This window comes from Cydia pomonella, chromosome 9 (genome assembly GCF_033807575.1).
Source record: "Cydia pomonella isolate Wapato2018A chromosome 9, ilCydPomo1, whole genome shotgun sequence".
Classification (NCBI taxonomy): Eukaryota; Metazoa; Arthropoda; class Insecta; order Lepidoptera; family Tortricidae; genus Cydia; species Cydia pomonella.
The window spans coordinates 13629622-13642156 of record NC_084711.1 but is presented as its reverse complement, the minus strand read 5'-3'; the positions used below and the strand labels follow the sequence as shown (position 1 = coordinate 13642156).

The 12535-nt window shown below is 38.4% G+C and overlaps 2 protein-coding genes across 3 annotated transcripts in view; both read left to right on the top strand.

The window, feature by feature from the left end:
* The window catches only part of LOC133520923 (rotatin-like), a 55145-nt gene that overhangs the window by 23370 nt on the left and 19240 nt on the right, over positions 1-12535 (top strand). The window lies entirely within an intron of this gene.
* On the top strand, positions 5454-8304 carry LOC133520931 (cytochrome P450 6k1-like). The gene is made up of 2 exons (XM_061855638.1): positions 5454-7017; positions 7281-8304. The coding sequence occupies exons 1-2, from the start codon at positions 5712-5714 to the stop codon at positions 7442-7444; spliced, it is 1470 nt and encodes a 489-aa protein (XP_061711622.1). The 5' UTR covers positions 5454-5711; the 3' UTR covers positions 7445-8304.

The following is a 12535-nucleotide window of genomic DNA, read 5'->3' as shown; positions in this document are numbered from 1 at the left end:
CACTATACCGATGTAAGTAAAAGCATGTAATAACTACAAAAACTGTAACTAACTACATACTCAAACTGCCTAATATGTATTAGTAAACAGCAAATGGGTTAGTTTACTTCATACATATCCAATTTGTTTTGCAGCAGACATTATATGAAATCAGTGAAGACGGAAATACACGGAAAAATAAGTTGAATTTTAAATAATCAATAGTAAAACTAAAATAACCTATTGTTGTAGCTGATTGCTGTTTTGCTGTGCTTTATTGTAATATTTTATTGCACTTTTGTCTTTCATTTACATGTGCATATTTTATATTATAACCGGATACTTGTCCACCGTCATGAATAACAAAGCGACATCAATTCATCGAGCAGACTATAATGTAGATATTTTACGATTTTACCACTAACTTTCGGCCATTTTATGTCGTGTCGGTGTGTTAATTGTTTAAAGTGCTCGTCACTATATACAATATAAAGTGATAACAAATTAGCTACCATTATTTTTACAGCTCCTGGAGCATATCTAAGTAATAGCTTTTATGATGTTTTTTTTTTGTTGAGAAAAATGGAAAACAAAGCTATGTAATAACACCCTGTTAATGAGAGATTTAAATGAGACTACATCGAACAGATTCTACGAGTACAACCTCCTTTACCTAACTCTTAACTGGCCACTTCACGTTGATAGATGAAATTACACGTAGATTATGACAGAAAGTGTTAAACACCTTGTTAGTTAAATGCGCATGTTGATTATTTTTAGATAGATTTTTTTTGTTAGGTAAATGAAAACAAACAATTATAAGAAAAGTTATCTTAATTTCTATTTAAAGTTAATTGTTTATCACAAATATGTACTTAACCCTTTGACGGCCATTATCAACCTCCTGCATTTCGACTCACATTTCGACCAAAACCTGGCGTGTGCGTAGTATATCTTTACCAGGATGGGAACACTCATCGCGAGTGAGGTCACTGCACCGAACAGGGGAAAGTGGCCGTAAGATAAATAAAGAATGGAACCAATGATTTATTGATTCTTAATTCCCTTAATTCGTCCATTGGTGCCGTTCATTTTGTTGATTGTTGTTCAATTATCAGGGATGTGTTCCGTGTTTTCATAATAGGGTTTATACCGTCTGTATTGTACCATCGTCCTCATTGTTAACTAATAATTCGTAAATAAGGTTTATCATACGTCAATTAAGTGTTGCTTTTAGTTCATTTTTTTTCTATAAAGAGCGTTTAAAATAAAATAATTTAATTTACAGTACATATGGTGCTACTCTGCCTCACTAGTGCGAAAATAAGCATATTACGTTACTGTGTCGAACATTTAAAGGACCATATGTACTGTAAAACGTTGTACGATACATGTGCGAATACGTAATTTACAACTCGCGTCGATTTAAAATACTCCTCTCAGTAGTGTTTTAATTTATCGCCACTCGTTTCGAATGTCCTATTTTTCGCACTTGCATCGTAATATACTAATCGTAAAAACATTTGTTGAAAAATCTTCAATCCATAAGTAATCAAACGCCGTATCCAATATGTCATATTGAATATGAGAATCGTTTATGGACAAATTCCAGACGAAAATTAAAATCGCATCGGTATCACAGATGCGACGGAAAGTCACGTCATCTCATCATATAATTTATAGGCATTATTGATGTTTCGATTGACGTTTTCTATAAGTACTCGTAAACGGTTGTCACTTGGCTAGGCCCCTTGGACAGAAATATAGTATTTATATAAACGACACGATTCAAATAGTTTCATTTGGAATGTAGCATAAGGCCGCGTTTCCCCCAGAGATGTGCGAGGATGCGTAGCGGGGGATGTGTTTGTTAAGAGCCAAGAGTATCACTACATGGTTCTTATGAAACACATCCCTCGCTACGGATCTTTGCACATCTCTGGTGGAAGCGCAGCCTAACGGGCTGACTGGTGGTATAGGCTAAAGTAGATTCAGCGAATCGCTTGATTTGTTATTTTATCGCAGTCGTTTAAGATGTGCGCACTAGAATAGAGTAACTAAATTATCATATTCTATATCAGTTCTCGGAATTTGTATTACATCACCAAACGATTGAAACCTAGTTGACTACAGGATGTTTTATATTTCGATATTACATATTAAATAGTTAGCACATTAAAATAGAGTAAAACCATATTCACAAGTTCAGTTGTTTTTGTCAATTTACATTGCTAAAGGATATTTAATATGGTAGGTACAGTCAGCCAAATATATTGCGATACACCTTTGTTATCTTGATATATTTCACCACTCTGAAGGTCACTTATCTGACGCTGACTTTACATATTTTAACAAATATAATAAACTTATTACGGATCGGCTTAACTCCTTGGCGCTGCGAGAGATGTGGCCTCGCTCTTCATTTTCTGTCGCATGTACCTATAACGGGGAGTGCTCCGAGGAATTGTTCGGATTAATCCCTGCCTCTTCTTTTCGCCATCGCCCTACGCGATAACATTTCCATCCTCAACATTAAGATGGTCGGCAGTCCTCACCTGTGCGTTCCTCTCTCACATACTTTTGCAGGTGTCCATGGGCGGCGGTAATCGCTTACCAGCAGGTGATCCGTCTGCTCGTTTGCCGCCCATATTGTAAAAAAATAGCTTCGATTTAAATTTATAAAAATTATTCTATGTCCATCCCTGGGCCTTAAACTGTCTCCATAGGTACTAAATTTCATTTAAAACGGCTCAGAGTTTAAGCGTGAAGTGGTAAAAACAGAGTTACTTTCGTATTTATAATAGTAGTAGGGATATGTTCTTAGTAAGAAATAATTCCAACCTAGATTTATCTTGTACTTGTCAGCACAACTGACCATCGTTATACCTATTGCAATAAGTGCGACAGTTAACAGTTTTGACTACAGTATAAGTTGTACATGATTATCTGTACCGATATAATGACTGGGTACAATAATTTATGAGAATGTTAATCGTTCAAACAAATGAGTCTGTTCTAAAGCGAGGCACAGCACCATTGTATCACATCCATAAAGAAGAGCCGGCTAAGGTGGCTTGGGCATGTGTATCGAATGGAACGGACTAGGTTACCACGTCAAATCCTGCTAGGGGTGGTTGCAGACCCAAAAAGACCGGTCGGGCGGCCAATGCTGCGCTTTAAAGATTGCGTCAAGCGTGATATGGTTGCTTTTAACATCCCATGTAACAAATGGCAGATAATGACCGAAGGCCGACCCGTGTGGCGTCGTGCTATTCATGATGATCAATCCAAGCACGACGATGCCTGGCTTACCTGTTTAAAAGAGAAACGCATGAGGCGCCACGAGTGGGCTTCCAACTCCCGCTCACCTGGGGAAGCATATACCTGCCGCGTGTCTTCATTTCTCGCATAGGACCCATACAGCCACGAACGCAAGTGTCAACATCAGGATGCTGCTTAAAACATTTGACTTAGATGAAAAGGCCTATTAATCATTCTACAAAAATACGGTCAGAAAACTAGTATCTAAAACAACATTCAATCTAGAGGAAATGTTATCTTAATGTAACGAGAAACTTTTTATCACATCCATTGCATTGTGCAGTTGTGCGTGTATTTGTAATATACGTGCTTAGTGTTTCTATGATGGATTCTATTATGTGAGTTGCATACATATTATTGAAATGTATTCATACTCAATTATTTGCAATTTATGCAAATACTACACAAATACTGCTTCTCAGATAAAGGCATTTTAATATTCTCAGATAAGACTGAAAACGGTCATAGTAATTTTATAATAAAACAACGCAACTCTATTGAATTTAAGCTCGTTAGAATCGCCTTATATTATTTAATATCAAAGATAAGTACAGTCCGCGATAAAATCTTATACCTACCTATGAAATCTAACGTATGTCAAAAAACTTGTAATTGATTCGTAACGGTACCTGTTGAATAAAGGATATAAAATCTCATCAACATTATTATATAACCATTCCTTGCTTTGAATGCTAATGGCCTGTCTCTTAGACCACCAACGAAGATTACCACAACGTTCATAGTTGTACCTTTTTAGATTGATTGCAGTGTTTGTATGCAAGCTAGTTTCCAACTGCGCTAACTCAAAGCATGGCGGGGCCATGTGCGACATTCGTTACACTAAGTACGATTCTCACCGAACGGGCCGAGTCGGAGCGCGCCAAAGCGCATTTTACTAGTTACCAAAGGAATTTAGAGCGTCTGCATAGTAGTCAGATCCTGTATTTGAATATTATTGGCACCGCTTCCGACCGGTCGGCTGCTCGCGTACGCGGACGGCGGCGCTCGGCTGTCGTTGCACGTAATCGGCTCCGTTCGGTCACTCCGCGCGCCGTCGGGTGAAGTCACGACCTATCGAATCCATTAGTGTACCTTCCGCCCCTGCCTTTGGTGTCATCATTTTCATCTTCTAATGCAGCAGCCAGCAAAATAAGTTTTTATTCTACTATTTTTGATAGAAACGTTGGCGACGATCTCCATTTCAGCTTGACCAAAAATGCTTCTGTTTGTCCTGATGTTCTCCTCTGCAGCTCGCATTTCTCAACTGATTCTCGTGTAATTTTGTGAGCAGGTTCGGTTGTAAGATAGATTTTTTCTGTCGTTATTGTGAGTTTGCTTTGCTGTGACCGTAGTTTCGCCATATCCATCTGTCTGTCCGTCCAGCTTGACCAAAAATGCTTCTGTTTGTCCTGATGTTCTCCTCTGCAGCTCGCATTTCTCAACTGATTCTCGTGTAATTTTGTGAGCAGGTTCGGTTGTAAGATAGATTTTTTCTGTCGTTATTGTGAGTTTGCTTTGCTGTGACCGTAGTTTCGCCATATCCATCTGTCTGTCCGTCCAGCTTGACCAAAAATGCTTCTGTTTGTCCTGATGTTCTCCTCTGCAGCTCGCATTTCTCAACTGATTCTCGTGTAATTTTGTGAGCAGGTTCGGTTGTAAGATAGATTTTTTCTGTCGTTATTGTGAGTTTACTTTGCTGTGACCGTAGTTTCGCCATATCCATCTGTCTGTCCGTCCGCGGCTTTGATCCGTGATCGTTAGTGCTAGAAACCTGCTACGGTAAGATTACACATTTTGCAACGAGAGGGTAAGTGAAATTTTGGATACGAGGGAATTAAAGACCCGAGCTTCCAATATTCTTACCCCCGGATTTACACACAATGTTTTTCATTACACTTGCGAAGAAAAAACTAAATTTTAAGCGATATAATTCTTAAATATGGTGACATATCTAACATTCGTCCGCCACGTTGTAATTTCTTGACTGCATTCAGCCATGAAAATTATTTTAAACTGCTGTTAAATTCATCAAATTAAATATTTTTAAACATACACAAAAATATTAAATTTTAAACGTCAATATTTTAAAAGTTAAACTCATTTATGCTACTTGGTTTGTATCAATAAGTGACATAATTAAAAAAAAGTTCATAAGTTTTCATTGTAATTTTACATGTAAAATGTACTGTTATTGGAAAATTATTGTTTGTAGGTGTACTACTCTGTAGCCGTACATTTACTCAGGCGGTGCTGACACTCCGTAGGGCTTATCAAGCCGTTGTCCGCTTGGCGTTTCTATCACTACAGCTTCGGACCTCGTCCGCAGGCCACGCAGTCTCTCCCTGCATTTATTTACTCACGTTCCAAACGCCACGCCAACAATTATTTAAATCAGATAAAATCAGCGTACAATGTGGTTCAGTCTTGTTCCTTTAGTGGGTTTGTTATCGCTTATTGTTCTGCTTGCGGGTTTTCACTACCTTTCAAATGGAAGAAAATACTGGCTACAAAGGAAAGTACTTTACGAAGAACCGTGTCCTATTTTCGGGAACTTCGGCGCTGCTCTGACATCGCGGCGCAGCTATGCAAAAATGTTAAAATATTTATATGAGAAGTATAAAAACGAAAAATATGTCGGCATTTTCCAAGCGCGCCGACCCACACTGATGGTGCTGGATATGGATATAGCGAAGACTATATTTTCAACAGATTTTGCTTGTTTTAGTGACCTGAGAATATCGTCAACGGATACCAAGCGAGAGCCTCTATTAAGAAATGTGATAAATATGAGAGGTACAGAGTGGAAGGCGATGCGGCAAATTATTAGTCCCACGTTCTCTTCAGCAAAAATGAAAGGGATGTTCCCGCTTATATCAGAATGCGCCCACAACCTCAGGAATGTCTTGCTTAATTCTCTCGGAGAGGTCGAGGTCCCTGAAGTAATGTGCCGCTACACGACAGACGTCGTAGGAAGTTGCGCATTTGGTGTCGACCCCGGATCGCTGAAAAATCCTGAATCTCCCTTCTTCATAATGACAAAGAAAATGTATAGAGTAGACCGTGCCACGATTCTGAAACGCTACTGTCGGACGTTTTCCCCTAGATTGTTCAAATTGCTGAATTTGAGGAGTTATCCTCCAGACGTTGAAGTGTTTTTCACGTCCGCCATAAGCCAGGTGCTCAATGAGAGACGCTCCGGCGTCCAAAGAAATGATTATCTACAATTGATGCTGAATGTTCAGGAGACTGAAAAAGAGTTCGAAATGACAGATGCCCTTATTACATCGAATTCGTTTACATTCATGTTGGCGGGGCTTGAAACGTCTTCAACTACATTATCGTTTTGTTTGTATCAGTTGGCTAAGGACAAAGAGGTACAGGATCGGGTTAGGGAAGAGATAAAGGAATGTATGGAAACGCACGGCGGTTTGAATTTTGAGGCGGTAACCGCTATGAAGCTTACTGCTCAAGCGGTTACTGAGACGCTGCGCATGCACCCACCGGCACCAATGGTCACTCGTCTCTGCACCTCACCTTGTGTGCTCACTGGCACTGACTTGAAATTTGAGCTCAGAAACTCAGTGCTGATCCCTATCCAGTGCATGCAACGCGATGCCCGATATTTCTCGAACCCTGAAAAGTATGACCCAGAACGATTTAACGACCCTAAGACACCAGCTATTTTCGCTTTCGGTAGCGGTCCGAGAAGTTGTCCCGGTAAGCATCATTGTTAAAATAACGTCCCTGTCATGCAGTGATAATAATACATTTTTCTATACAAACATCCTTTGTTCATTCAGATATATTTTATAAAGTAATTTGTCATTATCATAATTGTTTTAAAGTTGGCCTTAAACATTGCGACATTGAGTCTCGATGCTCTCGATATCTTGATAGGTAATCACTCTTAGCGTTGAACTTTCAACTATTTTGATTAATATCTTATTTATTTGTATCTGTACTGTAAATACGTATTCCAGGGGGTCGTTTCGCTTACCTGGCGGTGGTGGCGGGGCTCGCGGCTATGCTGAGCAGGATGGAGGTGGCGCCGAGCGCGCGAACTACTCCACGTATTGAATACGACCCCAGGAGTTTCATACTCAAAAACAAGGGCGGCATATATCTTGAATTCAAAGCTTTATAAATAATACCGTCTAATATTAATTCTGATAGATGAGGTATTTTTACAATGTATCTATGTTTCACGGAGTGGGATGGTTATGGCAAGTAAGCATTCCCGTTGTTATCCCGGCCGATTCACTCTTTGCACAGACTATGATCAATTTAGTTTTATGTGCAGCTCATAAAATACGGCGTTGCGTGAACAAAAGATTTCATTTGGCAGGATTCGTCCTTAGAACCCAAGGATGGATTTAAGAAGTGCAGCCACCAAGATTTTTGATGTAATTTTTTAAGTGGGGGCTCTCAACTTTATCTTTATATATATATCATTTAAGCTACTAGCTAGGCCAAGTTTGGTATCGTTTTCGTATCAATCGGGGTTGCTGAATTTATTTATGGTATCATATTACCACCATTCCGAAGTAAAAACATAAAAAGTAATTTTTTAATTCCTCGTCACGCTAAAATCGTTGAACTAATTATAATTAAGTTAAAATTTGGTATAGAGATAGTTTGAGTCCCGGGGAAGAACATAGGATAGTTTTTATCCCAAAAATCCCTTAAAACTGAGAAGGGATTGTATGATGAACCAATAACTGCTCAACCGATTTAGATGAAATCTACGACTACATCTGGGTTATTTTCACTAGTTACCACCAAGTTGTTAACAGTGGTAACTACTGGGTTTTTTTCCCCACTGGTAACTACTGGAAAAAAAAATGACCACTATAGTTACCACCAACTCGGTTTGGTGGTAACTACAGGGATTTTTATTTCCCAATAGTTACCATTAAAATATTGTTACAGTTCAATATTAATAAAACAGTAGAAATAGTATAGTATAAATGTAGAGTGCTTCAATAAATAATTATACGAGTAAGTCGTATAGTGTTTCAGTAAACTTCCTTAAAAGTGAGACATCAGAATGAAATGTAATAAATAATAATAATCAGTCAACGCAGGGCAGCTTGTGGCGAGCTATTGGGGAGTAGCGACCTCACGTACCCGAGTGCTCCTGGGGAGTACTGTTACCCGCAAGGAGGGTGGGTGGGACAGGATTCTCTGCCTCTGGCTTGCCTTAGCCGGCCGGCCAGAGTGGAGTCGATAGAGCTTTAAACTCCAGGGGTGGAAGTGATCAATTGCATAAGACGCGAGTTGGCACAGTGGCTGCTCGCAGCCTCTAGGTAGAAAGCGGCGTACACCTTTCAACACCCCTGAGCCGCTCACACCGGTGTTGCCCTTGAGCCATCCTAGATGTCGCTTTTTGTAGGGGCCCATCTTGTGAGGGCGAGTAAAATTGAATACCGTTTTATTAGGCAGGCGTCCGGTTTTATATCCTACAGCCCAGTATTTAGTCTATCGCCTTCACCCAATAGCCCAGTTCATGTTAGAGTCATCAACTCAAATAGTCCTTACACCCTGGCGGGTGCTGCCTCTGCGTGCGTCCCATGACACGGGCAAGGGCAGCATCCGCTCGGTGTACCCTTTACATTTCATTAAAGTGTCAAAAGGGCCTCTACGTGTTGGCTTCGGCTCCGCGCACGCCTCCCAAAGGTCCGGAACACCATTGTTCCGTGATGGGAAAGACATAATAATAAATAATAGTCGTTTCAGCGAACGGTCTCATAACGAAGAGTCTCGGCCAACACCTTGAGAGACTCGCTAGGTGGTTGGATCAAGGGTCAGATGCAGAAGGTGGTGATCTTGGACACGGCGCGGATAGTGCGGCGGTTCCTCTCTCTGCGGCTCTGACCACCGGCAGCTTGGGCCCTGCCCCGCTGCTTGCGGCACCCTAGGTTTAGGTTAGGTTAGGTTTTTTTATAATGTGTTTATATGTATTTTGTTTTCTTTTTGTATGATTTTTTTGTATTTTACTTTTATAATCATATTATAGAATGCCTAACCTAAGATCCAAAATAAATAAAGAGAATAAATAATAAATATTATAGGACATTATTACACAAATTGATTAAGTCCCACAGTAAGCTCAATAAGGCTTGTGTTGAGGGTACTTAGATGACGATATATATAATATATAAATATTTAAATACATAGAAAACACCCATGACTCAGGAAAAAATATATCCATGCTCATCACACGAATAAATGCCCTTACCAGGATTTGAACCCGGGGCCATCAGCTTCGTAGGCAGGGTCACTACCCACTAGGCCAAACCGGTCGTCAAAATTTGCATATTTAACTAATGATCGAATTCTGAAGCTGAAAAATAATAGGATTCGTTGTTTTTTAGTCATACAAGGGAAGCCCAAGTTTTTTTTCTGGTTTTCTTAGAAATTTTCTGTTGTTTTCTGATAAATTTTTTTGGAACTTACTGTTTGTTACTATTTCCCTTGAACATTATTGTTTGTGACACTGAACTAGTTCAGCTTTAGCAAGTATCTGTAAAAATCCGTACTCCTATTTGAAGAATATGTATAGCTCATACTGTGCTATATGTAGTTTATTAAAAAACGTCGGAATAGTTAACGTCTATAGTCAAAGAAAATTTGGTCATAAACAGATATTTTAAATTCCGTCATCAAAAAAAAAATCACTCTTTCTTGGAATTACCCTTATATACCTATAACGTTTAATAAAGTTCTTTTGGCAAAAGAAAAAATAATAATTTTTAATAACGAGTATTTTTATTATTATTTCGGTCACCTATATACTCTACCCTTTACGATTTGTCATAGGAATAGTCATTGCCAACTACTAGTATGTATTTGTAAAACGTCCATAACATAAAATGTTTCATAATTCATAATTCATAATTCATAATAATTTATTTGCGAAAAAAGGAGTTACAATAGTTGGTACATTATATTTTCAAGCAAGTCCATCCTCTTAGCCGTCCATACACAGCATGCAAATCTTACTAACTAGCCTAAATATGAAATATTTTATAAAATAACAATTTTATTTACAATCATACCTAAAACAACAACATAATTTAATAAATAATTTACAACGCCTTCAACACGAATTAAAAAATAAAATAAAGAAGGGGGTGCATAACCATATAAAATTTTAATTGAAATGTAATGTCAAATATAAATAATAAACTAATAACTAGAAACAATAATTTGATGTAAATTTTTATTAGATTTACTTTAATTTATGTTGTCTAAAAGAAACGTCCCTACATTATAGTACTGTTTTTTCCGCAACAGTTCTGCTACATTTTTTCGAAAGCTATTAAAAGGTAGCCGTTGAATTTCTGGCGGCAACTTGTTAAAATTTTTTATACACATTATATAGCACTGCTTTGAGAAAAATGAAGTCCTTGGAACGTAATCGTGTGCCAGTCTTTCGGGGTTTCTAGTGTTTCGAGGGTATACTTCTTTAGCCGTCTTAAAAAGATACATGTGTTTTTTAACAAAGACGCAAACCTCTAAAATATATAAACAAGGCAGGGGTAATATATTTAGTTTTATAAAAATGGGTTTACAATGATTCGTCTGGGGCCACACCAAATATTGCCCTCACACATTTCTTTTGGGCTATGAACGCCCTTTCAAAGTTTGTACAGTTACCCCACAGAATAAGTCCATATCTTAGTTGAGAGCTAACATAACCATGGTAAGCAGCCAAAGTCGCTTCCATGGTGGCAGTGCGTCTTAACCTACTTAACACATACACAAATCTATGGACTTTGCTACAAACGCTTTCAATTTGAGAATCCCAATTTAAAGAGGAATCAAGTTTTAAACCTAAAAACCTGTTTAACTTCTTTAAAACGATAAAACCAACGATTCCCTCCACAGTTCGTGCAATTGTGCTATAACAGGAATAACGTTAATTCATAAAAATAAAAACACCACTGCAGTTTAAAAGTGAACTTGAAAAATATTTTAATCTACACATATCATAAACCCTCTATGATGCCTTCAAAATCCGTAAATAATGGCCAACATTACGATAAACTATTTTGTTACAACAAATTTCTTATCTATGATGATTTTGTAATTGCTTCATAATTCATAACAACATCAAAATTGTTTTTTTTTTAATACTACGTCGGTGTCAATCAAGCATACACCTGCAACCCCAAAGGAGTTAGTTACATGCGCGTTGCCGACCCTAACACTCCGCACCCTCGTTGAGCTCTGGCAACCTTACTCACCGGCAGGAACACAACACTGAGTAGGGTCTAGTGTTATTTGGCTGCGGTTTTCCGTAAGGTGGAGGTACTTCCCCAGTTGGGCTCTGCTCTAGATGTAGAATGACATCCGCTGGCTGTGCCACACAAAGCGAGATGACAATCACAAAGCCTATACCTCTCTTTTGGACGTAGTTTAAGGACGTACCCAGGTACGTACGAACAGAGCAACGATGTCTCAACGTTGACTGTAGTGAATATATCATAGAAAGTTTATAATACATACATACATACATATAATCACTCCTTTTTCCCTAAGGGGTAGGCAGAGACCACGGATTTCCACTTGCTACGATCCTGACATACCTCTTTCGCTTCCTTCACTTTTATGACATTCCTTATATGTGTGTAGATAAAATAGTGTATGTATAACTGTACATAATTAGGCATTAAAACACTCGTGTGATCCTTTTAAGAAACTCACTTAGTTCGTTTCTTAAACTAAGACTCGTGTATTTTAATGCCTTTGATTATGTAGCAGTTACATAAACTGCTATTAACATATTGTGTTAGTTACTTAACTTAATAAATTAGAGTATAAGAAGTGTTTGCACTACCATTGTCATATTTGATGTTCTGTATACTGTACAATTTGTGTACATAAAATTTTTAGTATTTTGACTATGAAATTATCCACTTACGTCATAAATATAGTGTGGTCGTGCCTCATAGCACCACCCAGCACAACTACGACCTCTTAAGTCACAATGCCTAAACATGTATACCGTATGAGCACATTTTTTTTGTAGTATTTGGACTATTATGCTAATGTCTATGCTAACCACTAATGTTATAAAAAGCGTCTTCGTGCCAGATAGCATTTACCCAGCACAACCCCTATGTCACAGTGCCTTAACTGTTTTAGTACAGTTTTAATTAATTAAAGGAACATAAACCGTAAGACACTGGGCCCGAAACAAAGACCGGATGGAAGCTGGACAGTCCTTAAG

What these genes read in the sequence shown, in the direction of transcription:
- LOC133520931 (XM_061855638.1), top strand. Translation starts at nt 5,712, where the DNA reads ATGTGGTTCAGTCTTGTTCCTTTAGTGGGTTTGTTATCGCTTATTGTT. An exon ending in CGGTCCGAGAAGTTGTCCCG is followed by an intron (nt 7,018 to 7,280) that starts GTAAGCATCATT and finishes TACGTATTCCAG; the next exon opens with GGGGTCGTTTCGCTTACCTG.